General features: G+C 48.1%; 1 protein-coding gene across 6 annotated transcripts in view; it reads right to left on the bottom strand.

Annotated features, from left to right (window-relative positions):
• CDC7 (cell division cycle 7) overlaps positions 1-4,217 on the bottom strand; it is a 212,609-nt gene extending 208,392 nt beyond the window's left edge. For 5 of the 6 annotated variants that reach the window (XM_078646293.1, XM_078646282.1, XM_078646289.1 and 2 more), the window contains exons 1-2: positions 4,066-4,217; positions 2,196-2,279 (exon numbers count right to left, since the gene is read on the bottom strand). Coding sequence is in view for 4 of the 6 variants with exons in the window: in XM_078646282.1 (XP_078502408.1) it covers positions 2,196-2,279; positions 4,066-4,126 (145 nt within the window). In the remaining 2 variants the exon portion in view is untranslated. The other variant, XM_078646285.1, reaches the window with a different exon arrangement.
• Positions 4,218-26,094: the final 21,877 nt, after the last annotated feature.

Raw genomic sequence — 26,094 nt, 5'->3', positions numbered from 1 at the left:
AAGATTCGAAGAGAGAACCCCACTCAATGGAAATGAGAGAGGCACACTACAAAGTGCTTTTTGATTCGATCTGTACCCTACCAAACTTAAAAAGATCTACCCAACCACATCTGATTTGTGTTGGAGGGGTTCTTGGGTATTTTAAACACATTTGGTGGGATGTCCTGTTATTCAGCCCTTCTGGACCAAAATATTGACCCAGATAAATGATATTCTGGGATATCCACTTCCCAAAACCCTTAGGTTAACCCTTCTGGAGCTGCGTTTAACCTTCTGGAGACTGTTCAAACCTGTGGTTGTATCTGGGAGCGGCCAACACAGCTCCGACTGCATTCTGGAAAAGGCTTGATGCTCCCTCGGTGTCCCAGTGGCATGCGCAACTCTGGCAAGCCATAACCATGGAGCGGGTGATCAACATACTTTTAGAGAACTACAAATCTTGAGTATACTTGGAGTCTCTTGGTGCAGTTCCTCCCGACTGGCTATGAACTTTTCACATGCTCCACATGTACTAGAGTGCTCCACCTCTTTCAGAGCTAAAGGTTAGGGGGGCATTGATGCCCTATGGCAGCATAGGTCCCTGTTCAAAAGACCCTCCCAATGCTGAGGACCTCTGTCCCCCACATAATTAGCTGCATCAGCTTATACACTCATGTCAGCTGGTTTTGTGTTATTCGGGGGAAAGCAGCTTAAGTTGGGCAATACAAAAGTTTGGTTTTTATTGCTGAATTGACAGTATACCTAGTTTGTCTGATTATAATTGACAGACCAATATCTTGCTGAAAATGTGTGTTCTAGCAATCTTGATGTGCAATTATGGTATCCGTCAATTACATCACTGTCTTTGTACCACTGTATGCTTTATAAAACTCATAGAAAGTATGAGGAACATAAAAAATAATTGCTATGCCAGCTACATCCCTTCATAGTGTGGCGTGATACAGCTGGAGAGGTCAAAGACAGCTGGAGAGGTCAAAGACAACATGGGTTGCACAACTGAAACTTTGCGCATGGTGGTAGACTGGTGCTCGTATTTTGAGAAGGTAATCTTTGAAGGGATGGGCCATCCCCAGACATTTGTAAAATGATGGGAGCCCTGGCAGAAGCATTTGTCCAAAAGCATGGTTTGGCCTCTACTGTGCGTTCCAATAGAGTCAACGTTCTTGTCTTCATACATTTTGAATGTAACATCTCGTGTCTGATTAATATTCCCTTATGTATATTGTACTGTACAGGTTATGTCAGAAAATAACTAGCACTTGCCTTCCATGGAGAAGGATTTTTTGTTTTGTATGTTTTTTCTTTCTGTGGTTCATTTAAAACTAGTGCAAAATGTTATAAAAGAAACAATGTAGTAAGGCCAAAACGGGGGGAGGGGGGATAAACACCATAAGGGTCTTGGGTGCAAAGTCAACTTCCTTTAAAATCTACCTATACTAGGGAAATAACTAAGCTTGGTCTACAAACTTCAAACAGATTTGTATTTGCGGCCTTGTAAAGTCATGCAAATAAACTGCTGCCTGCAGAACACCTTCGCTTTTGTATTAACCAATAAAAGACAGCATGTATTAGTAGTAGGAACTCCTCGACAGATAAGGAATAAACTAACCATGTAACAGAAAATGAAAATTTGCCTGTAGGAAATATATTATAGGTTGAGTCTAGAACAATAGTGCCTTATAGTGAAACTATTGTGCGGCAAATTCAAGACTATTAGCCACTAAACACCCAGGCCCCCCTCAAACCATTAAGAAATAAAAGCAGTCACTTAGCACATCTGTCTATCGTGGAAAACGGTCTTACGAAGCACAGGTCTTTGTTATTATTCTGTGGATATGAAGTGGTGGAAGAGAAAAAAATGAAACCTTGACTAGAAAAGAAAAATCTTTGCATTGGCCGGTGTACCTTACAAAACTTGCTTAGGAGCACGACCATCCTTTATCCGACGAGTTAAACCATCTTTTGTTGCCATGCACGTGTTTAACTAGAAAATAAAGAAGCTACCCATAAAAGCTGTGAATCAGAATTTCAACATGTAAAACAGGCTTGCATTCTTGCGCATATCATTTTAAAACCTTGTCAGCAACTATTTTCTAGAGGAGGCAATACTTAACACTTAACTTACAACATTAAAAAAAATCATAAAACTATCTTTTAAACTATGTGAGTACAACAAGTTGAAAACTATGATGTACCTTCTCCAATTTTGTCATGGATTTCAAACACATTTTTAAGTTGCGGTACAGCTTCATAAAGCATTTCAATATCTTGTTTCACTCCTGTTAACAAGAAGAAATATACACATGTTAATACTTAACCCACCAAGACAACAATGAAAACATTAAAAGTGCAGGCAACACAGTAAGTTACAAAACACCGATTTAGAAAACTGTACCGGTAGACAACCCCTGGAAACTAGGAATGACAAAGATAAACCAAAAAATTAAAAAGGACAATCATTTTCAGCGTCAAACAAGAGATTCTAGTTGTAGTCAATCAAGATCCCAGTGGTTCTAACCAGCGACTTCATTACCCCAGCCACTGTCACTAACCGCGCCTGGCAGAGAGACAATTCCATCAGACACCATCCGTGTTGCACCAAATAGCATCCTAGTCACGCCAGCAACACATAATTACGACAAATGAGTGACACTCAAAACTTTGTGCAGCCATAATTACAAAAAGCAGAGATCACACATGAAGAGAGTGATTTAATGTATCTCTTAGGTGCCAGCTTAAGGTGCAGAAAACTGGATGCAGTTGGAGTTTCATGGGGACCAACAGTGTAAATCACTGTGCTTTCAGAGGGTACCCCAACCACTGAAAGTGGAATTAAGGGGGCCTTCGGCGGGCACTGCTTTGCCACTGGCTTGGCAGGTGGCACAGGAGTTGCAAAACTCCTCGACCTTTTAGGTTTGGCCAGTAGAAGTGGCAGACTAGCATGCTCCAAGTTTTGATCTGGCCAAGATGCCCAACAGGGGGGAAGTCATGTACCAATGTGAGGAGAAACTTGCTCAACTACTGAGGCATTACCACTCTCCTGGTGGCAACCAGGTTCAGGGTCTTAGGCCTCAGTGAACAGGAGCCCTTACTCTCAATAGGTCCTGTGGAAGCCCCTGACATTTTCCTGTTCAAGTTCATGGGGCACTGTTCCCTTTCGGGCTGACAGGTCTTCTCCCTTGGGAGATGGGACCTGGGCTGGTGACTGCTCAGAAGCTGGTTTCCCAGTCTTCTTGCCTTTCCTCTTGAAGGGTTGGTCCATCATTTCAGGTTGAAACACCTCTTTTTCACCCTGGGCCTTGCTCTGCTCAGTCAGAGTACTGTGATATCTAGATCAAGCAAAAGCAAGTATATAAATAAGAAATAAAGCTAAAGCTCAGTAACAAAAGCCCCCCTCCACGGGGATGCACTAACGTTGGGGCACTCTGTAACCAACTCTGTACGTGCCTAAAAAAGACAAAACACATCTGACGTGCTCAGACCACACACCGGTAAGCCACTTTCATTTCAGTGTGAACAGCATATCGCTGTACCCCGATATGTAAATATCAAGCGCCTTTGAATGAAAAACAAAGATACTGAGTACTTCTTTCACTATGTATAACTGAACGCTGAATGGTCAGAAGTGAAATCGAACACACACAATAGAGAACATTTCTTGAGGTCCATTAACACGGGATGGTTCTAAGAAGGTTTTTTATCAGTCCAAAAGCAGGAACAGTGCAGGTATATGCGGGACACTACTTTTCCATTCCTGAACTTTGTTTAACATTTCAATGCATTCGGAGTTGTAGTCTTGGTTCATTTTAATAGAACCAGTTGAACCAACACACCGGATAATGATATGCAGAAGCAAAAGTCCATCAGTGGTGCTCAGGTAACATGAAAACATCTGGTCACAACAACTAAAACGTCACAACGCACCGTGTGTTCAGTCTGAAACTTGGCGGCACCGGAAGCAGAAGCGACGCTGGCTTTTTGTCTCTCTGCAGCTATCCAAAATATACCCACGCGTTGCGAGGGCTCTAGGGTATGCCACGGAGGCTCTAAATCAGAAACTCTTACCTGCGGAGTCCAGGGCGCTCATTCTACCATAAGAAAAAATCACCATGAGCCAATACTGCATGGAAGACAATTGGCCGAAAAACGCGTTGTAGTCTCCGACTTCCAAGCAGTGTAAGGCGGTACAACAGGATTTGCTACGGCCAATCAGAGATCGGGAGAGGGAGTCATTCTCTGAGTCCGATTGGATGCCGTTGCAGGGGTTATGCTGATTGGAGCGCTTCCTCTGTCGGGAAGTGAATTTACCCCCGCCCCCATACTGTACGGTCAAACCTGCCTCAGCCCGCCCCTCACTCAGCTGTTTCAATTAAATCTAGGCGCCAAGCAAGCATCCCGTTTAGAACGTAGTACGTGGACGGTTTTGGGATGAAACCCAATTGTCTTTGGAGTACATCGCCGTAATAAGCGGTATATAAATACAATTTCCATGCACCATTGACAACACTGGAAAACAAGCATTTACAATTGGCCTTTCTCTCAGAAGGCCTCCAACTTATGTATTGTCTCACTCGTACGAGAGCAGTGAATCAATTGCAATGTTGATCCTTTTTTGAGCCCCAGAAGTTGCTTCCCCAGTTGTTAAGGTCGGCTCCTACAACCCTGGATCTCCCGATCCCCCCTCACTATGTTTTTTTTTAATTTTTATTTAATGCGATTTTATATAGCGCGAACTTTACCCGAAGGTGTCAGAGCGCTTTACATAAGAACCAGTTGCAAAACATAAGGATTTAGGATTACATGCGTTACATAAACGATACACACAGAAAAAAATTGCAAATGTACAAGATGTAAAGTCACACAAAGAAGAGACTGGTGATTATAGTTATGTCTATATACATAGGGAAGGGATATGAATGGATATACTCTAAGAGTCACATAGGGATGGTAGAGAGTACAATGGTCTACTGCATATAATAGTGATTAGAGTTATCTCTATATACATAGGGAAGGGATACGAATGGATATACTCTAAGAGTCACATAGGAATGGTAGAGAGTACAAAGGTCTACTGCATATACTAGTGATTAGAGTTATCTCTATATACATAGGGAAGGGATATGAATGGATATCCTCTAAGAGTCACATAGGAATGGTAGATAGTACAAAGGTCTACTGCATATACTAGTGATTAGAGTTATCTCTATATACATAGGGAAGGGATACGAATGGATATACTCTAAGAGTCACATAGGAATAGTAGAGTACAAAGGTCTACTGCATATACTAGTGATTAGAGTTATCGCTATATACAGAAAAGAAGAGTTCCATTAAGTGGAGTCAGAGGGGGATGCAGTCACAGCACCAAGGGAGGGACAGAGAAGGGCAGGAAAGTGAGACAAACGAGAGAGGTAAGCAGATATTAATGAGTAAGACAGTGAGGAGTGTGTCAGAGGCAACAGGAGAGACAATAGAAAGGTCGAAAGGACAGAGGGGGAGGTCAGAGATTGCTAAAATGGCGGAGGAGAAAGGTAGAAGTCCGAAAGTCCAGGAAGAGGGCTGACATAGCCAGCAAGTCCAGGGGGAGAAAGGCAGTCCGCAGCAAAGTCGCAGCCTCATCGTTCATGAGGAGCTGGGACAGAGGATTCCAATCCGGATACCAGGGGGTCAGGGAAGAAAGACCACAGGCGCCAAGGCAGAACGGGAGGAAGCATTGTCTAAAACAAAGTTTGAAGGGAAGGAGGGGCCTCTCACCAGAGCCCAGTTAGACACGATGTGGGTGGTGGCGTAGTGCGTGGGGGGTGAAGGCCGTATTGACGCTGTTGGTGCGGTCGCGCTCCCGTGCGTTGGCCGTGTGGCGCTGGCACGGCTCCCGGTGCAGCCGGTGAGTTGTGCGTGGGTTCATCCGCCCTGGTAGTTGTGTGGGAATCGGCGGCGGGCTGGCAGGGGGGCAAGCAGGCAGTAGACGTATGGCAGCAATATGTGGGAGCTATGGACGCAGAAGGCACAGAGCGCCCAAATGAAGTCCTTCACCGCAGGAACCGCCTTGAGAACGGGCGCCTCAGATATTGAATCCCGAAAAGACCGCCGTGTGGGCAGCGGCGGCCGCCATTTTAGAGTCAGGCACCGGTGGAGGCTGCAGCAGAGATGCGGCGCTTGGTGCCGATTATACCATCGCTAGTGCTTCTTGCCTGTTTGGCAGTCGGGCGAGGTGGGCGATCTACGGTGGCAAGTCCTCCCCCAGCTGTCTCAGCGGGAGCCAGCAATAGCGCTGCTGCTCCGATGTCGTGCCGCCATGCTGGGAAGCTGGTGAGCGCTCTCCTCAGCAATCCGGGTAAAAAATCACCCCGGCCCCGCGACTCCAAGATCTCCACACACCTCCGCTAATGCCTCACAACCTCCCACGCCGGGGACACGAAGGACGGTGGCCCTAGCTGTCAGTGACCGCACAAATCTTCGCACAGAGCGTGCGTGAGCCGGGAGCCGAGACGGATTAGGTCCGATCGGCTCCCGGCCCGAAGGTCTCCCGGCCCGGATGAGTCCTCCACATCACATCTCAAAGGGCCACGTAGAGTAATAGCCATTCTGGTCCCAGCCCGTGATTAATGGAGCAGAGCTCCTCCTCAGACACCCCGTCCACCCAGGACTCAATTCCCGCTTCTTCCCGGTCTTGAATGGGCCACTGTATGGTTATTTCTTCTCACTTACGGATTATTGTTTAAAGTTCATTGTGGGGAGGGTAAGGTGGGCACTGGTACTACTCCTATTATGCTGAACGGATGAATTTGCTATGTTTGACCCTGTTCCCTTTATTGGCAAAGTTATGTCTGGTGCAAATGTCACCGTTATTGCTGATTCAGTGTAATGTGTAATACATTTCTTTAATTGTATGGTGTCTATATGGTCCTGTGCCCGCAGGGACAAAACTTCAATAAAAAGAGTTGGACAAAAAGTCCCATTGTAAAGCTGAACTGCAACCTTTCTGTAGCTTATTGCTATATTTGGATGTTAAACTGGTACTAATGTGGTGGAACCAATGCCCAGGGGGTATTACCAAGTTTAACAATGATAAAAAAAGAAGTAATACTATTACAAATGTGCCACATTATGATGCATACTTTGCCTTTCCTGCTGTATAATTTACTCAACCCTGCAGCATAATTTGGCCCTCTCCTACCACATAATTCCAATGGTCCTGGCTATAGGGCAATCAGGTAGTGCCTGAAAGGTTGGTCTGATGGGGCAGTTGTGGGGTGGTGTTTTTGAGCTGGATTTATGATCTGGTGGGACGGTTTTTACTGTTGATTCTCTGATATTACCACAAACATTTTGTCATATCCTGCTGGTGGGGCAGTCGACACACCAAACACAGGACAACAGGTTGGTGTGAAAGCACTTCTTTATTCGTTATCTGGGAGCAAGTCGTAGCACGTCCGTTCTCTGGTCAGTCCTGGGCTTCTCTGCTGTCCTTCCTGTCCCTAACCAGATGTGGTGTCCGGTGACCTGGTCACCTCCCTCATGACCCAAAGGGTCCTAGTGTCCTCCTGTCCTGTCGCCCTATCTGTCGGGTCACGACACATTTGATGGTGCATTTTAATAATATTGAAACGTTAATATAGTTTATAATAAATATGCAGAATCAAGTGCAAGCTTTGATGAAAATAAAATTCATTTAAATGCAAAAATTGTAGTAAGCAAGCATATTTGTAGTAGTCGTCAAATGTCTGACGCAGCATTGCCTGACAAGTAATTTTGTTTGAAAAGGCTCCCTTCAGCTAATGAGCTGACAAACGTTGGCTGATACACCGGAGCATAGGGAGTGTACAGAGTACTGAGAAGACTTTGGGCAGAATTTCCAGAACCTCCCAAAGAATGTGTTACTCTCTACTGAAGAAGGACAACTATCCTGAAACACATGTCTAGAGATAAGCAGCATTGGCTGCACCAACAAGGGGGAAAAACGAAAGACTGTCACTGAAGTAAGTGTTATTATGCACTACATTTACCATGATGCATTACGGCGAACTGAGTGCTGGGATGTGAGGCAGTGTGCTCCTCCCCTCCTTTTGTTCATCTTCACACATTAGCACTGGAATTACACCATCTGCACTTGCAGCTGTGGGGATCATAAAAGAGCGGCCTTTCACCACTTCAAAAAAGAAGGCCAAAAATCCCAAACTAAAATTTTATTTTCTGTAACTATTTACATAATTGCAAAGTTGCCCACTGTTTTGTGTGACATAGCTAAAGAGTCCTGGCTTTTTAGGCGATCTAGTGGTACATTCTAGGACTTGACTTTGTTAATATTGTAACTAGGGGATACAAATCCAAACAGGTTAAGTGTTGCTGAGTAAGAGGCCATGTCTGCCAGAAGGAGTCACACATGATAATTGGATTCTATATTTTAAAGTTTGCAAAGTGGTCAAGTCTGTAGGGTGCCGCTCGGCCAAATCAGTCACAAGAGTGATGCTGCACACAGCTGTAGGCCATGTGCGGCGGACGATATAAATAAACAGGAATAGGACGGCGCTAGGCCATTCCGTTGCACCATAACCCTCAGTGTGCAGTGTATTTATTGGCTGCCCTGACAGTCACTATTTGGTTTCACCCCGACATTGGACAAGCGTCATCATACTGACCAGACCGCAGCACACCTGCGACAAGGTCAACTCACCTTTTAATGCACCTGTCTGCCATCCAATAAGCTCTGGCAACATTGTGGTGTGCCTAGCCGGCAGCACCCCACACAGGGCTTCAGCCAGACTGCCCACAATCTTGCCAAGATGAGACATATCCAAGCCCGGGGGGTAGGCCCATGGGGCAGAGAGAAGCTGGGAGTGAAGGTCTGCATCCTGCGCAAAGGGCAGTTTCCTGCCTGAGCATGATGCAGGGACAGCTCTGACAGCAAAGGAAATCCTGCTGGACGATGGCCACCACACCGGGCTGAGCACTTTGTGTGTGGATGTGCTCATTGTGAAAGAGCAACATACCATAACTCATAGTGAAGTCTGCCAATGGCTGAAGTGGGCTGACGCATTGTCCCTGGATGCATACTTAAGAGGGGTGGAGAAAAATGTGAATGACACTACCCCAGAGAAATGGATAAAGTTAGGTTAAAATAACTCTGTCATACACATATTTTTTGTAAAATCAAAAATCTTGGCTAACACAGATCTAATAAAGCCATTCATTCTGCCATTGGCAGCCAGTCTCTTGTCTTCGCAAAAATAGGAAAGGAAGCAAAAAAGAACGCAATTAGGAAAGGAAGCAAGTAAGAAGGAAACATGAAAAGTAAAATGGGAGGAATGATAGAGAGAGAGAAAGGAATAAAAGAAGAAGAAAGAATGAAATTAAAGCAAGGACGAATGAAAAAATTATTGAAAGAAAGATGGAAAGAATGAAGGCAGGAAAAATGGAAAAAAACAAAGACGGAAATATTCGGAAAAAAGAAAACAAAAAATAGCTAAAGAAAAGACGAAAGAAAGAAAATGAAAAGAAGGAAGGAAAGAAGGCAAAAGAAAAGGAAGGAAGAAACAGAAGAAAGGTAGAAGAAAAAACATTTTAAAAAGTGTTAAAAGTGCCGCAAATAAACATGATAAAGGCTGATTTTCTGCCTGAACCAAGTTTATTAAACAGCCATTGGTGAAATTGAGTCCAGAATAAACATGTTCTAAAGAATAGGCCTCTTATGAATTCACATATATAATATAAAATATTTTGGTTTGTATATTGCACGTCTAGTAATAAGATAATAACTTAATACAGTACAGTTTCAAATGGACACCATCAGTTATGCTGTGTAATAGGACACTTCAAAATGAATTTAAAATAGCATTAGGAGGAGATGTGAACTGATAAAGCGGAAATGTGGCCTCTGCTCTCATCTGCTAGAAAGCATCCTGCTTTCACCTTAGGCTCCAAACACAAGTATAACACTAAAGTCATTATAAAGTAAAAACACTGCCACTGAAGGGAACTTCCTTGTGTACAGAGCAAGAGCAAAATGCAGTCACTCATAGTGAAGGTAACCGGTGACTGAAGTAGGTTGACCTATTGCCCCAACCTGTATGGTGTAGCGGGCAGAATCAAAACGTGAATGACACAACAACAGACCATTGGATAAAAAGAGGGGGGCAAAAGCCCCTTCAAATAAATATATTATACATATAATTTTAGTAAAATCAAAAGCTTTTGGCTAACACCAGACCTAAAAACGGAAAAATACTCCGCAGACAGCAAAAAATAATGGAAAACAGGTAGATCAACCCAGACATTATAAAGTAATAGAAACGCACAAAGCAAGGTTGAACAGGCGCAGTGCAGGGGAGTACCCCATACCATGGCACACAGATACCACACAGAAAGTGAAAACACAAAAGAAGGGAGACATATGGCCTTGGCAGACAACGTCCGACAACAACAGCAGGCAACTAACCGGGCCAGCACACCTGCATTGATGACCACATTACCCCCATTTAGTGAACTGGTTGACCCAGCAACAGCAGCACCAAACTGGAAGATATGTTAGCAGGCCACCGAGAGATGGATGGTACAGTGAAGCACTCCCTGCTTTTACATTATGGAGGGGAAGAACTCTACCAGCTATTCGCCAACCTCCAAGGAACTAGTGAACATGATGATTGATGCAGCGGTGGCAGCACTCAGTGCAAATTTCAATCCACAACTAATTCCTGATTTTCAGCATTTTAAGCTCCAGCAAGCCCGCCAACGAGACGAGGAAACTATTGGCAGTTTCTCCACCCAGCTAAGAGCGGTTACAAGCACATTTGTCAATGGAAGTCAGTGAAAAGGAGATGAGGGCACATCTGATCCCTGGATGACGCTCATCAAAACTGAAGTACCTCTTCCTAAGACAACCAAGCATAAAGCTGGAAGACATCCTAATAGTAGCACAGTCATATGAACTGGCCAACAGTTGGGGCTGAGGAGATGAACCTAGTGTTTGCGAAAGGGTCAGCCCAAGCCCTGATGATGAAACCACCCAAGGTGAAAGAGAAGATTGTTGACATTGTGTACGGGAAAATAGCACTAACCCTGAGTTCAAAATCTCCACAGCAGGATCAAGGCAAATGCCATAATTGCGGGCTAGAACACCACTCACCTGCCCGCTGATGCAAAACATTCTCCTGGTGTGGCAAGCTGAATCATCTCGCCAGAGTGGGTTGGGGTGGCGAAAAGGGCCAGTGGGCGCCAGCTAGACAGCAATGCAACATGACACTAAAGCAGCTCACGCTAGAGGACATCCCAAAAGAACATGTTGGGAAGGGACAGAGAAGAGAAGAATGCATTTACACAAGCAACAGTGATGCCATCTTCAAGATCTCATACAATGAGCAGCGGAGCGGGGAAAAGACCTTCCCCAATGTGTACTATGACGATAGCTGGGCAAACCATCCATGCCCTCATAGACACAAGGGCATCAAAGAATGTCATGAATCTCAAACAATTTCGTACCCTGAAGCCCAGACCACCCACACAAAAATCTGAGCTTATGGCAAGATCACACCGCTACCACTGGCTTGAAAAATAGTAGTGAAGGTCACCAACGGAGACACGACAAAACAGACACACTTCTATTTGACAAAGGAGGAGACTGGCACGTTACTAGGGTTCAACACTGCTGAGGACCAAGGGCTAGTCTTCTTTTCAAAGCACATATACAATGCCAAGTCGATGAAATATGAAAGGACTGTCCCCAGTTCTTTGAGGGGTTTATGGGAGGGGGCTCAAGAATACACAAGTCAAGATGCACATCAACCTAGCAATATGCTGTGTGGCATTGGTGAGTCCCATTCCACCTCTGCCCACTAGTGGAAAAAGAGCTTCACAAACTAAAATGGCAAGGAGTAACTGAGAAATTGACGGGCCCACCACAATGGTGTCACCAATGGTAGTCACCCCAAAACTGAAACAGCCCAGAGCCATCAGACTCTGCATAGACATGAGACTCCCCAACAGAGAAATCCATTGGAAAAAGCACATTTCTCGAAAATGGATGACATCAGGGACGACCTGTGATTCTCAAACCTGAATATGACTGCAGGGTACCACCAACTGGAGCTGGGTCCAAGTAGCAGCTTCACAACTATCATCTTCACACACCTCGAGCTGCAGTGGTACAATTACCTCTGTCAGAACCCCTTTCAGAGGGTGATGGGGCAATCAGGAATTACTGGGTCCAGCTGCGGGGGCTGAGGCATTTTACTACTGATTTCTTGGGGCCCGACTTACAATGGATCCTGAGCAACTGGGCCAAGTACCCCTTCAGCACTTGCCTCTAAAAATAGCATGGTCTGAGTAGCCCAAGGCTCCCTCAGGGTTAGGTGGATACAGGGGAGTGTACACATGTTCACAACTCAAAATGCACACAGTAGCAGCAATAAATCATTGTCCAGCCAACTACTCACTTTATGGAAAAAGAGAAGTATTTTGTTTATAGTGCTAACAGCACAAAGAAGAACACAATATTCACAAATAAATATACAGTCCTGAAGGCAGGGCTCTGATGTTTCTTTAGCAAGTTCCAGTATCCCACTCCCTCTTCACTCTTAGCGATATTGGTAGTTCCCTATTCACTACAGGCAGCATCCAGGACAAGCCCTACTAGTAGTGTGTGTCTCAAGAGTCCACTCTGATTCTATTAAAGTCAACAGTGTTCCAGCTCCGCAACACTAACTAGCAAACAAGTTCACACGGGCCGGCTTGTCTGAGATCACTCTTACCCTCACCTGCAGGCTTGGAGTGTCCGGAGAGCCTGAGTGTGCCCTGTCCGTTGGCGCTTGGAGTGGCAGTGGCTAAATTAAGTGAGTTCACTGCATGTTACCCAGGCTGGCTGTACTCAGCAGGCACAGGGTTACTCACATGTTATCATGCCACAGATGCGACTGGAGGTCCTTTGCAGCACTTCCTTGCAAGGTAAGTGTCTGATTCATCCCTTGGTGGAGAAGGAGGGGGCCAATGCGACGATCCTGATGCAGGTCCCTCACCTTGATGACAGTGAGCAGGTTCCCCCCATGATGGCCTCACTTTTCTAGTGGGGGTGTTGAATGGGTCACACGTGATGTTGTGTTATGTTATGTTGGGTATTTATATGAGCGCACGTTCACCAGTAGGTCTTTTGGCGCTAAAGTCTGAGAAGGGACAGATCAGGCCGGAGGCAGTCTAGTAGTAAGCTAGTGTAAACAGCCGGTTTCCTAAACCGCATATAATCTTCCTCAAGTCTCAACGAGGTCAGCAGTGAGTTCCAGAACTTCGGGCCCAAAATAGAGAACCCAGTCCCACCAATGCATTTGTGTCTGAATCTAGGCACTACTAAAAGGTTCAGGTGCATAGTTCTCAGAACGCGATGGGGTAGGTACTTGCTGACTCTCGAGGGGATAAAACTTGGGCAAGTTCCCTGAATAGCTCTGAACAGAATACAGCCTCCTTTAAACATAGGTCGCTGCTCCACCGGGAGCCAGTGAAGATCTTTCAATAGCTAGCTAATGGGGCATCGTCTGTCCTTCTGATAGATGATTCTTGCTGCTTGATTCTGAATCATCAGTAAACAGTGTTTCTGGTTTTGTGGAAGGCCAAGGTACAGTGGGTTGCCATAATCGATTTTGGACAGAATCAAGGCAACAACAATTTGAATGCTGGCTTCTTTGCTGAAAATCTCCTGATCTTACGCAGCTTTCTAAGTTGGATGAAGCAAGCAGATGTAACTGAGCTGATCTCAGTGATCAAAGAGAGATCTGAGGAGGGGGGGTACAAAAGGGGGTGGTGATGGACGGAGCATCTGAATCAATCAAACACTCACCCCCAGCCAAAAGATCTGGGTTTAATCCATCACCGTTCTTTAGCCCACTCTGCCACCCCAGTTCAGACATGGCTATATGCAAATCAGTCTGATCCTGTGCCTCATGGGAACAGTCCAGCCCGAACTGCCAAGCCATGACTTCCCTGGACCGGAAACAAGCTTCCGAGGACCGGTTTCTGGCATTCCAGCCGTCTTCAGCCCGGCTTGCTTGAATCCAGTGGCAAAGTGAGCAAGGGACTCACGTCTGAGCATACCCTGCCACACTTATGGCGGCCAAAAGCGGTACAAAAGGGGGTGGTGATGGACGGAGCATCTGAATCAATCAAACACTCACCCCCAGTCAAAAGATCTGGGTTTAATCCATCACCGTTCTTTAGCCCACTCTGCCACCCCAGTTCAGACATGGCTATATGCAAATCAGTGTGACCCTGTGCCTCATGGGAACAGTCCAGCCCGAACTGCCAAGCCATGTCTTCCCTGGACCGGAAACAAGCTTCCGAGGACCGGTTTCTGGCATTCCAGCCGTCTTTAGCCTGGCATGCTTGAATCCAGTGGCAAAGTGAGCAAGGGACTCACGTCTGAGCATACCCTGCCACACTTATGGCGGCCAAAAGCGGTACAAAAGGGGGTGGTGATGGACGGAGCATCTGAATCAATCAAACACTCACCCCCAGTCAAAAGATCTGGGTTTAATCCATCACCGTTCTTTAGCCCACTCTGCCACCCCAGTTCAGACATGGCTATATGCAAATCAGTCTGACCCTGTGCCTCATGGGAACAATCCAGCCCGAACTGCCAAGCCATGTCTTCCCTGGACCGGAAACAAGCTTCCAAGGACCGGTTTCTGGCATTCCATCCGTCTTCAGCCCGGCTTGCTTGAATCCAGTGGCAAAGTGAGCAAGGGACTGAGTCAATTTGAATGCCCAGACTCCTCATTACTGGTTTAGGGAGTGGCACCAAACTGAGCTCCGAGGGCCTAGTTGATTCTCATGTAAAGCGCTCTGATACCTTCGAGTCTAGCCAGAGCTATATAAAACTCTTTAAATAAAATAAATAAAAAAAATAAAAACAATGAGAAGCTGTCCAGTGTAAAAGTTTATTTCTATGAACCATTATTTCAGTTTTCTCTGAATTCAGTTTTAATTGGTTGTTATTCATCCAGTGTTTGATGAACACCATGGAGTTCCTAACAAAGCCCGCTGATGCAGTCCAATCCTTGATGGAAAACATTTGCTGCATATCATCAGCATCATTTTATTTCCTAACCCCCTTTTGTCGGAGGCTAGAGATAAGTTGGTGAATATACACATTAAAATGGATCGGTGAAAGGGAAGAACCTTGCAGAACACCACACTTCATATCTACAGTGCTGGATTTGTAGGGGAAGAGCCACACTGATTGCTTACAGCCCTCTAAAAATGATCTGAAGCAAAGCCCCCCAAGCCTGCTGCGGCAATACGATCCAACAAAATATTGTGGTTCACGGTGTCAAAAGCCGCAGACAGGTCTAGGAGGATCAGCGCCATCAGAGTGCAATCTAAGTCCGCCTGCCCTTTCAGATCTTCTAGTACAGATGGAATGACAGATTCAGTGGAATGTAATGAACGGAAACCGGCCTGATGAGTGTCCAGAAAGTTGGTGGCTTCTAAAAAAGAGCAGAGACAGCTGACTACGTGGGTTTCCAATAGTTTAGCCTAAAAGGGAGAAGAGATATGGGTCTGTAATTCTCCAGCTAATGGGGATCCATACCTTGCTTTTTCCGCAGTGGAATAACCACTGCTTCCTTAAAGACAGATGGCACAATACCTTTGGAAAGGGAACGGTTAGAAATTCACAAATAGTGTCTGGAAAAGCCTGATAGATAGCTTTTAAGATATGGAGGGGGCATTCCTCTTTAGGGGAACCTGATTTAACCTTCACTACAAGATCCAAAAAGAATTTCTTATCTAGACCAGGGAGGGAAGTCAAGAAGGAGGGGTTAGAGAGGACCAAATGGTAGTCTAGTCTAATATTGCTAGAATCAATAGAGTTTTGAATATTTTTAATTTTTTCCACAAAAAAAGAGTTCAGATCATCACAAAGATTCTGGGTAGCAATCGTGGGCAGAATCACACGACCGGGATTTGATAATTCATTCACAATCTTGATAATGCCTTTGATCTATTGTTAGAGATAAGTACCATGAAGGACTTCCTAGCCTCCAAAATGGCGCTTTTGTAAGTGCTAAAACTTGCAATGTATTGTTTTTTCTTTTCTGCTGAGTACCTTTTACGTCATTTCCGTTCGGCTTGATGTACCCAGAATTGTAGAGTTTTCAAATCCATATTGAACCATTTGGATGCTTCATGGGTCGAGAGAGCTTAGTCTGTAGGGGGGCATGACTATTAATAGCATTAGTTTGCCAGTTATAGATCTCTCTTTCAAGGCTATCTAGATCACCTTCAGAAGTAGGCATGCCCAAGAAGCATTTCATATCAATTCGATTCCAATGTCTAAATGTAATTTTTTGATAACATGGAGGTTTCAATAAAGACACATCTTGCAAGGTGAATAAGATGGTATAGTGGTCTGACCATACACAAGGGTGGATAGCCAGATTTAGCGGTGTGAGATTAATGGACAACACTTGATTAAGTATATGGCCTTTAATATGCGTGGAATTAATATGTTGAGTAAGATTTAAACTGGTAAGGGACTCCTTTAGTTCCCTTGCTAGCACACCCCCTTCTGCCTCGTTAGCCCAATAATTCAGATCACCTATAACCAAGACTTTATCATAGTCTACGACCAAGGAAGCAATGTGGCTTGCGAAGACTTTTGGTAAGTCTGGCATTGCTATAGGCGGTCTGTACAGTAGTAAACATACCAATGTGCTATTGTGGAGATCAAGTTTGACTACTAGATTATCAACAGGGCAAATTTCAAAATGGGCTAAAGTAGTAAAAGGTAGTTCTTTTTTAATAGCAACAGCCACCCCCTCCTCTTTTCCCTGAAGATCTATTACTTTGTATGAGAAAATAGTTTTCTGGAAGGGATGCTAGTATTTCAGGGGAAGTTTCCTCTGTAAGCTTGCTCCTGGTGACCTCACCTGGCATACGGGGATACCGTATCCTCTCTGTTTATGGGCTGGGGCCCGTTGGGCACAGCAAAGTCCTCACGGCAGCCCCTCCAGGCATACGGGGTGCAGCTCACCGCTGCACAAGGGCTATGGCTCGATCGGCGCAGTGATGCACAGAGTTCAATTAAGGGTGGCCCTCCTCTGGCTTACGAGGGTCGCCGACTTCGTCCTGCAGCACCGATCGGTGCAGCATGCATCTCCTCACACCTCACAAAAGGAGTCAACAGGCTCCCCACTGGACCTCGCTCCCCCCATTGCTCTCCTCTTCCTCACAGGGAACCCCGGTCTTGGCAAGCAGGCAGGTGCTGGTGCACCAGGCTCCAGGGTAGGTGGCCATCGATTTCCTGGGTCATGTTCCCTCACTCAGCGGAGAGACTAGCAGGCCTTGACCAAAGTCCTAGTCACAGGCAGAAGTCTTGCATAGCTTCCCCTCCTCACACAGCCCGTCTGGCTGCTTGGCAGATGGCCATTATTGGAGTTTCAAGTGCCCCTTCTTATAGTCCATTTCCTGATACCAAATGTGATATAGAGCCAGAGTCTTTGAAGTTTATGTTGGGGTTTGCTTCTTTTGAAGTGCCCACTGCTCTGCCCTCTCTTCCTCTTGAAAGCAGTCTGTCACAGGAGAAGCAACTCAAAAGCTGCTGGCCCTACAACACAGGCCATGGGAGTGACTCGAGTTCCCACCCAGATGTCAGCCACAGTGATTTAAAAAAAAATCTTTTTTTTTTGGATACAATAGAAAATAATACTGTGCAGCATTTGCATTATCATGCATCATCACATTACATGTGTAGAAGCCATAGGAGAAGGGTCCCCGGGGAGCAACAAAACTAAAGTGGGATGGCAGCATCACACAGACACAAATGCTCAGGTATTAAGGGGAACCACCACACAGGGATATACCTCCCTTGTTTCCTAAGATGACCCGTTTCAGGAGAGGGAATAGGGGAGCGTGGTTGAAGGGGGTCTCCAGTCCGTCCAATTCAGCCTAAGTGGCAGTCAACATAGAGGGAGTACCATCTATAAGCTAGAGTCTTAATCGTCGTCCAAGTCAGTGACCTGGTGTTCAGCCTGTCTATCGTGTTTCCCCAAATCTCCAGATCCCGCTCCGCATCATTATTAGTGCGGACCTTCCGGAGCCAGGATTCCTCTGCTACTGCCCTGGTAGTCATCCACAGAGCTCACATTTGTCTCAAAAAAAGTTTCAATAGCCTCAGCTAGTTCTTCCTTGAAGACAGCGTCTAATAAAGAATAGGGAGGGGAACGCCATGTAAATGGGGGCATGCATCTGCAAGGTGTGTCCAGCACCAAAAGAATTGGCGAATGGTCTGAAAATGTACGTGGCAACACCTGGCATGATCAAACCCTGTCACAGAGTGGCCTAGCTGCAAGCCAGTAATCGATTCGAGTGTGTAAGTTATGGTAGGCGGAATAGTGTGTATAGCCACCAGTGTTCGGGTATTTCAAACGCCACACATCTGACAGGTCAAACCTAATCAAAGCACATTCAATCTCATTAGCGGCAGCAGAAATATTTCTTACAGGCCCATCCGACCTGTCCAGAGAAGAACTAAGGCCCCCCCCACACACAATTGGTATCCTTCGCTATAGCCAGCGACTTTATCCGCCAGTCCTGCAAAAAATTCCGGGCAATCAAAATTTGGACTATGGATATTGACAACCAATAAGGTCATTCCCTTCCCATAGCACCTGGTAATGACGTATCTGCCCTCGGCATCAGTAAATAATGGGTCAATGGTGAGAGCAGATCTAGGATTGGCCCATGTAAGCACACCACGCATGTGCGTGGTAAAGCCAGCAGCATGTATGTTGCCTAGCAGGTTCCTGCTCCTTAACATAGGGGGATTAGGCAGGAGATGAGTTTCTTACAGCAGGGCTACGTCTATATTATGTCTTGTCAGATATGAAAGGACTTTACGAGGTTTTCTATGATCGTTTAGCCCCCGGACATCCATGTGAGCACTGTGTCCACAGATGACACTTCACCACCTCCCTCTGTGCTTAAACTGGGGTCAATCATCGTTGCCATACCTCAAACATGTGTATTGCTATGCTACAATACACCAAATGTATTTGTCCAATATCTTGCACAATACAGCGTCTGAGTCTCAACAACCCTCCACCCCCTCCCACATCAAGATCCCCCCAACTCAGACCTGACGAACCAATACCTCAGATTCACACATAATATAAATAAAACTTTGCGTTGCTCTGGAACGAAAAGAAACGATCCCTCCTGCCAGAAGACAACAATAAATAAACCACAAGTGTGTGCTACACTCGTAGGCGGAGGTTGCCAACCATGTATCGTCAACCAAGTGGATGACAAACGACGGCCCTCCGCATTCCATCTAGCACAATGTCAGCGTTCACAAAAGAGCCATGCACCCCGCCAATGTCATATACGTGAAGCAGAGTGCACAGCACAAACAGACCCACAGCCAAACACTAATTGGCAAACCTGTGCAAAAATATACAAAAGACAAAAGCAGCACGCTACCAAAATAGATTCAAAAACTCTCCCCCATTTTTCCAGCATCAGTCGGACGCGGATCCAAGGAGGGATGCGCCAGTTCAACCACAAACATGGGCGAAAAGATATCAGAGCCCAAAAGGGTAGTCAGAAGGTTCTCTATGAACTGTTACATGTTTCCGATAGATGTCGATTCTGGCAGACCAGTAATTCGTAGGTTAGTTCTCCGAGACCTAGCCTCCAAGTCTTCCGTCTTGTCTAGTAGTACATGTAGCGCCCGATCCATACGCTTATGACCGGTGTACATATCGGTCTGTGCTTCCTCCACCTCCGTGATGCGTTGTTCCGCCATGTCAAGGCATTCCACCTGCTTTTTCAACCTTTCAGACATCCGGTCCATGTGATAGGAGAGGGAGTCTATCTTCGTCCCCAATACCGTTAGAGAGTTCAGAAAACCTTTTTCCATGGTAACCAAAATGGATTTCAGATCGCCATCCTGTAGTGCTTGCTCCCTATCTTCATCTTGCTCCGGGTCTTCAGCAGTCCGAGAGCGGTCTCTGGGTTTGCGTTGCTCAAAGGACAATTTTTGCTGCATTTTATCCGTCCTGACCATAGCTGCGTGCAACCCCCACCAGGACAGGAGGCGGTTGATCAAACGCCTGAGTGTAGTATGCTGTGCGTCCACTTAAAGCCAAGGCGAAGGGGACTATAAATGGTCGCAGCTCACCAGGTCTCCGTTGGAATGGCAGCCCAGCACTTGAAACAGCGCAGAAGTCCCTCAGTAGACTTATATGGGCGTCGTCGTCCGTGCCACCAGCCTTGCACCTCTATCAAGTTCGGGTCTCACGGCGTGCGGCGCTCCACCATGAGGGCAACAAGAGCACCTGGTGCCCTTAATCAATCAATCAATCAATCAAACAATTTGTATAGCGCGCTACTCACCCGGAAGGGTCTCAAGGCGCTGGGAGGGAGGGGTACGTTACTGCTCAAAAAGCCAGGTCTTGAGTTGCTTCCTGAAGGAGAGATGGTCGTGGGTCAGCCGTAGGTGGATGGGGAGGGAGTTCCATGTCTTGACCGCCAGGTAGGAGAAGGATCTTCCTCCCTTATGTACAACAGAGGCATCTATAGCAGAGGGAAGAATGGGAGGGGCGCAGGTCACATCCACGGGCACAGCAACCGGTAGCCAGCAACATCAATTAACTTCAGCTAGTGTGCAGGTAGTAAAGCACCTTCATGCAATCCATTGCGCAATGAACAAAGCGATGGGAGAGGGTGCCAGATAATGCACTCGCCTCAATCACAGCTGCGGGGCAAATCAACACAGGCCTGATCCTCCCGCAGAGGTTGCCAGGTCCAGAGGAGAGCCCCAAAGCCAACCGCCTCACCACTAGCACCACCACACCCGGCCCATTTCCTCCAGGCGCCCAAGTCGTGTGGGTAATGTGCAGCAACAGCGTCTCGCTAATTAGGCGCTCCGCTACCTCTGGCCAGTCAGCGCTGGCGTGGGACATGCGTCGCCGACCACAGGTGACCCCCTGTAGATAGCGTCAGCGTCGGGAGGCACACCAGGCTTACTGGCCACCGATCAGGACAAGGCAGCAAGGCCGACAAGCTTGGCAGCACTTCCGGTCGGCAGGCGGCAAACTCGAATCTGGGGATTCACGGCCTTGGCAGCACGCCGCATGGGCTCGCTCAACACTCCGCCCGCTCTTGTCCGCTTTGCTGACGGGGACCCGCAATGGAAAGAGGGTCCTCTCAGAAGCACTCCACAGCTATTTGCGGGAACGCAGCCTCCGGTGAACGTAGGACGTCATACAGGATAGTGTATGGAATTGTGGAGCGCTACTCTCAGGCAGCCATCTTTGGCACTGGCACGCTCTGCCCCCAGATGGCTCATGCTTAGGTAGTGAGGGCACATTGAGAGCAGCATATGCCATGTGCACCGTAGATGATGTTGTGGAAGTTTCCTGGCTTCAAAGAGTTACCTCAGCACAAGTTGCAGAATTTATTGCCCTTACCACAGCATGAAGTTTAACAGCTTGTATGTGAGGGACTATTTTTACAGAAAGTCAGTACGGCTTGGGTGTTGTCCATAGTCTCGGGCAATTATGGTCACAAAGAGGTTTTTTAACTTCCTCAGGTACACCAATTAGGAATGGAATGTACATTAAAAAAGTGCTGGATTGGGGGAGCGTGGCCAGGCGCCAGCGAAGATGGCCGCCTAGGAGGGGAGCTCCGCCGTAGCTAAGTCTGTCCCCTGCATACCCGCCCAGTATCCGCTCCTGGAAACATTCCTTGGTGATCCTCTGTCTGCCGCGGGGAATCGCTATCTGCACCATCGATTCCAGGGGTGTGACTCGCCCCCAGCCTGGAGAACAGCTCCCGAGTCACAGGGCCGGGCACCCTGCAGCGGCGTTGGAGCCTCGCGACCGCATCGCGGGATCACGCAAGGCCCCGGCCTGCGGCCCGCACGCTGCTGGGGGGTGCACGCTGAGGCCTGCTTGGTGGCGGCGCTCGTGGGCCACAGTAGTGTAGGGGAGCACGGAGGAGTGCGGACCCCGTTGGACATCAAGAAACACAGTGGGGGGCGGACCCTGGCCCCCCAAGCCACTGAAATACTCTAAGGTGAGGCGCGGCCTGCGCCGTTGCGTAAACGCAACGTGGGCCTGGGGCCTTGCACGGACGGACGTGTCCGTTGAACAGAAACGGCGCCGGAGGGTTGGCAGCACAGAAAGGGAGCATGGAGGAGTGCGGGCCCCTTGAGACATCCTTTGCTGCTGCGGGGGAACTATCCTGCACCCAGGAGCCGAGACACCGCCCGGGTGAAGGGCGCTGTTGGCGCCAAATCGACCCTCCACACCCTGACTGGGGATTTAGGTGCACGACGAGACCGGTGGTGTGGGGCGGCACCTGAGGACCGGCGTTGGAGAAGGGGGGCACAGAGGCATGTGGAACGCTGTTGGAACCCTGGACACTGCAGGGGATTGATCCTGGCTCCCGGAGACACAGCGCCGCTCTGATAGAAGACGCGGCCTGCGCTGCAATTGATCTGCGCTATTGGGCTCGGGCCCTGGGTGGTCGGACATTACCGGAGGGCCCTGTCGATTGTGGGGACGAACGCAACAAGGGGGGGCGGCTGTGCCCCCCTGGAATTGGAGGAGCACGGGCAAGTGGTGCACTATGAATCGGACCCGGCAGAGGAACGCGCCGAGCCCCACAGGGAGGTGTGGGACGTTCTGAGGTGAGCCGGGAGTGCTGCTGCAGCATGTGGCAGGAGGGAGAGGTAGAGCGGACCTAACCACTGGACTGGTGACCTGAGAGTGGAGGCCACGGGTGCCCCCGACCACATTGGGGCACCTCGGTGACGGTGACTGGCACCTAAGGGCCGTGCGAGCTGACCGGGGCAACGCGGAGTACAGTGGGTCCCTCCAGTTAGCCACAGGGGAGGCCCCTCTCACCTCGGCCACAACACAGACTGGGGAAAGGACTGCGGCGTATCTCTGCTGACCGGACAAGGGTGGCTCCCTTGGAGGTAGAGGCCGGCCGCCTGGTTCCTTTCTATCGATGACGAAAAGGTCTGGAGTCCACGACACGAATCTCGGTGAGGACAGACCGCCATCATGAGGCCGAAAAATAACGTGGCCGCCCAGATCAACAAATTGGACAAATACGCAGTCCCTATGGGACAAGGCCAGGCAGGGAGTGCTACTGAGGACCAAACTGGCCAGAAAGAGCCGTCTTTGACCTCCATTATGACGGCGATAAAAACCTTGGGTACCAACCTGGAGACAAAAATGGAAAAAATGTCCATAGAGGTTACTCTTCTCCGCACGGACCTTGGCAAAACCGAAGAAAAGACCAAGGCAAACGAGTCTAGCATACAGGAGCTTCAGGCCTCCTCGAAAGCGTTGGAAAAATGCGTGAGCAAACTGGCACACCAACACCGGCAAATGGCCCTCAGGCTTGAGGATCAGGAAGGTAGGGCCCGAAGAAGCAATATACGCGTGGTGGGAGTGCCGGAAGGGACGGAGGGGCCCAGCATGGCCAGACAGATGGGTGACTTACAATACAAAAACGCCACAATCAGATTCTTCCCGGATTTCACACTTCAAGTCCAACGGGAAAGGCGCTCCTTCGCGGGTGTGAAGGCAGCACTCCGGGAGAGGGGGCTCAAATACATGATGTTCTTTCCGGCCAAACTAAAGGTCATTGCGGGGGGGGAAATCCCTGGTTTTTACCACGCCATCGGAAGTGCATGACTGGCTTGAGAGGGAGCCGTCGAAAGCACAGGAGCGGAAGGAGGGCGAAACCTGGAGAGACAATCGGGTCGCCTCGCCGGGATCTGCAACCGGGAGATTGGAAGTGTACGCCCAGAGTCAGCGCTCCTGGCGATCAAGGTCGGCCAGGGGTGTTTGAAATGGTCACACCGGGAGTGTATTGATACACTTATGCAATGTACCAAGAACCACAGGGTTGTTCTAGCACTGAAAAGCGCTTATGGCTATGAAGTAGGATAAAAGCCTTAAGATACTTAGCTGGAACGTCAACGAGGAAAACACTGACTCTTTCAATTGACCAATACTTTGAGAGTAACGAAGGCACCGTAGAATCATCAGTAGTATTGTGGGAGGCCTTCAAGACCGTGCTCAGGGGAGAGCCCCTTTCTGCGATCGCCGGCCGTCGTAAGGAACGGGAGGCACAAATGATAAACATGGAGAGAGAACTTCCTGTGCTGGAAAATGCAGCACAGACGGATGGTTACCCAGGGACTATACACGAGATGCAACTGAAAGCGGCGGAATACAAGGCCTTGGCCACTGACGCCGCTAAGACTCTAGCGAGAGACAGGGAGGGCAGACTATACGACCAAGGAGACAAGGCGGGCAAGCTTATAGCCTGGCTAGATAAAAAACAGCAGGCACAGAGAGTGGTCGCTGAGCTTCAGGCTGAATCGGGAGCCGTTATCACGAAACCCCGTGAGATAGTCAGGGAGTTTGCGCGGCACTTTAAGAAGGTTTACACTAGGGTGTCTGATCGGCCGGAGGAGGACTCCGTTGCCCTACTAACTGACATTCGGCTACATACTCTCTCTGAGGCCGAACGGAGCGCTTTGGAGATGCCACTCACAGTCGAGGAGCTGGATCGGGCTATTAGGGATCTTCAACCGGGGAAAGCCCTTGGGCCCAATGGTCTTCCGATCGAGCTGTACAAGCTCAAACCGGATGGATTTAGCCCATACCTCAAACGTATGTTTTAGGAGAGTAGGGAGAGGGGTGTTCTACCACGAGACCAACGTATAGCCACAATCGTGGCCATTCCAAAAGAAGGGAAACCGAGAGACTTATGTACCTCCTATAGGCCCATATCTTTGCTGAACGCGGAGCCCAAAATCCTAGCCAAGGTCCTCGCAAATAGGCTTAAGCCAGTTTTAACCACACTGGTCCACGCAGACCAATCGGGCTTTAAGCCCCACCGCAACATGGCGCTCAACCTCCGCCGTCTTCATGGAGTGCTGGGACGCTGTCACACTATCGAGGAAGATGCGGTTGTGGTGTCTCTGGACGCCACAATGGCATTCGACACGCTGGAGTGGCCCTACATGATGGCAGTCCTTCAGAAATTGGGCTTTGGCCCTAGCTTTATCGGATGGGTGCGTCTCCTTTATGCCGAGCCTCTGGCCCAGGTCACAGTTAATAATAAAACCTCTGAGGTTTTTGCCCTAGGGAGGGGGATGCGACAGGGGTAACCCCTCTCACCTTTTGCCCTTTTTCTGGAACCACTCGCTGCCTGGATCAGACAGGATCTATCTCTAAAGGGGATCCGATGGGCTGATGGATGTGAGGACAGGATTTCGCTTTACGCGGACGACATCCTCCTTTACCTTACGAGACTTCGAAGGTCCTTCATGGTATCCTTGGACATCTTCACCAATTTTTGGAGGAACTCAGGGTATAGCATTAATTGGGGTAAGTCCCTCCTATATGTCCTTCATGGAGACCCTCCGGTTGTCCCACAAGATTGCCTGATTAAGGTGGCCACGGATGGGTTCAGGTACTTGGGTATCTTCCTCTCTAAAAACAAAGCCATTAGGTATGAGAAAAATCTTTTGCCGCCTCTACAGCGGCTTAAAAGAGACTCCACCACCTGGCAAAACTCCCGCTGTCCCTCTTGGGTCGGGCAGCGCTCTTTAAAATGATGGCGCTGCCATGATTCCTATACGCCCTACAAAACTATCCAGACTTGGTCCCGCAGTCATACTTTGCGTCCATCGAAGCTACACAGAGGGATCTTCTGTGGTCCGGGAAGCCACGCATATCCTTGCAGAAACTGACACTGGGATGGTTCGATGGGGGCATAGCGCTCCCGGACATCCGTAAATATTATTGGGCGGCACATCTCTCAGCCATTAACCAGGGCACCTACTACGACGGGAATGACCCGGGATACGGAATGGACCGGTGGCTCCTTCCGGGCTGGAACTTTGAGGCTGCGCTTTACTCTAGGCCTGGCAGGTACCCACTCACTGGGCCCACGAAGCACTCTGTCCAACTATGGCATATTGTCCAGCGTAAACTGGGGTGGGCCAATACTCTTACAATGGCTACCCCGCTATGGGTGTCAGAAAGGTTGGGCACTCTAGGTCGCACCAAAAGGTTCCGCAAT

Source organism: Lissotriton helveticus, chromosome 1_1 (assembly GCF_964261635.1).
Source record: "Lissotriton helveticus chromosome 1_1, aLisHel1.1, whole genome shotgun sequence".
NCBI lineage: Eukaryota > Metazoa > Chordata > Amphibia > Caudata > Salamandridae > Lissotriton > Lissotriton helveticus.
Note: the sequence above shows the minus strand (reverse complement) of the source record. Positions and strands in the feature narration are given on the sequence as shown.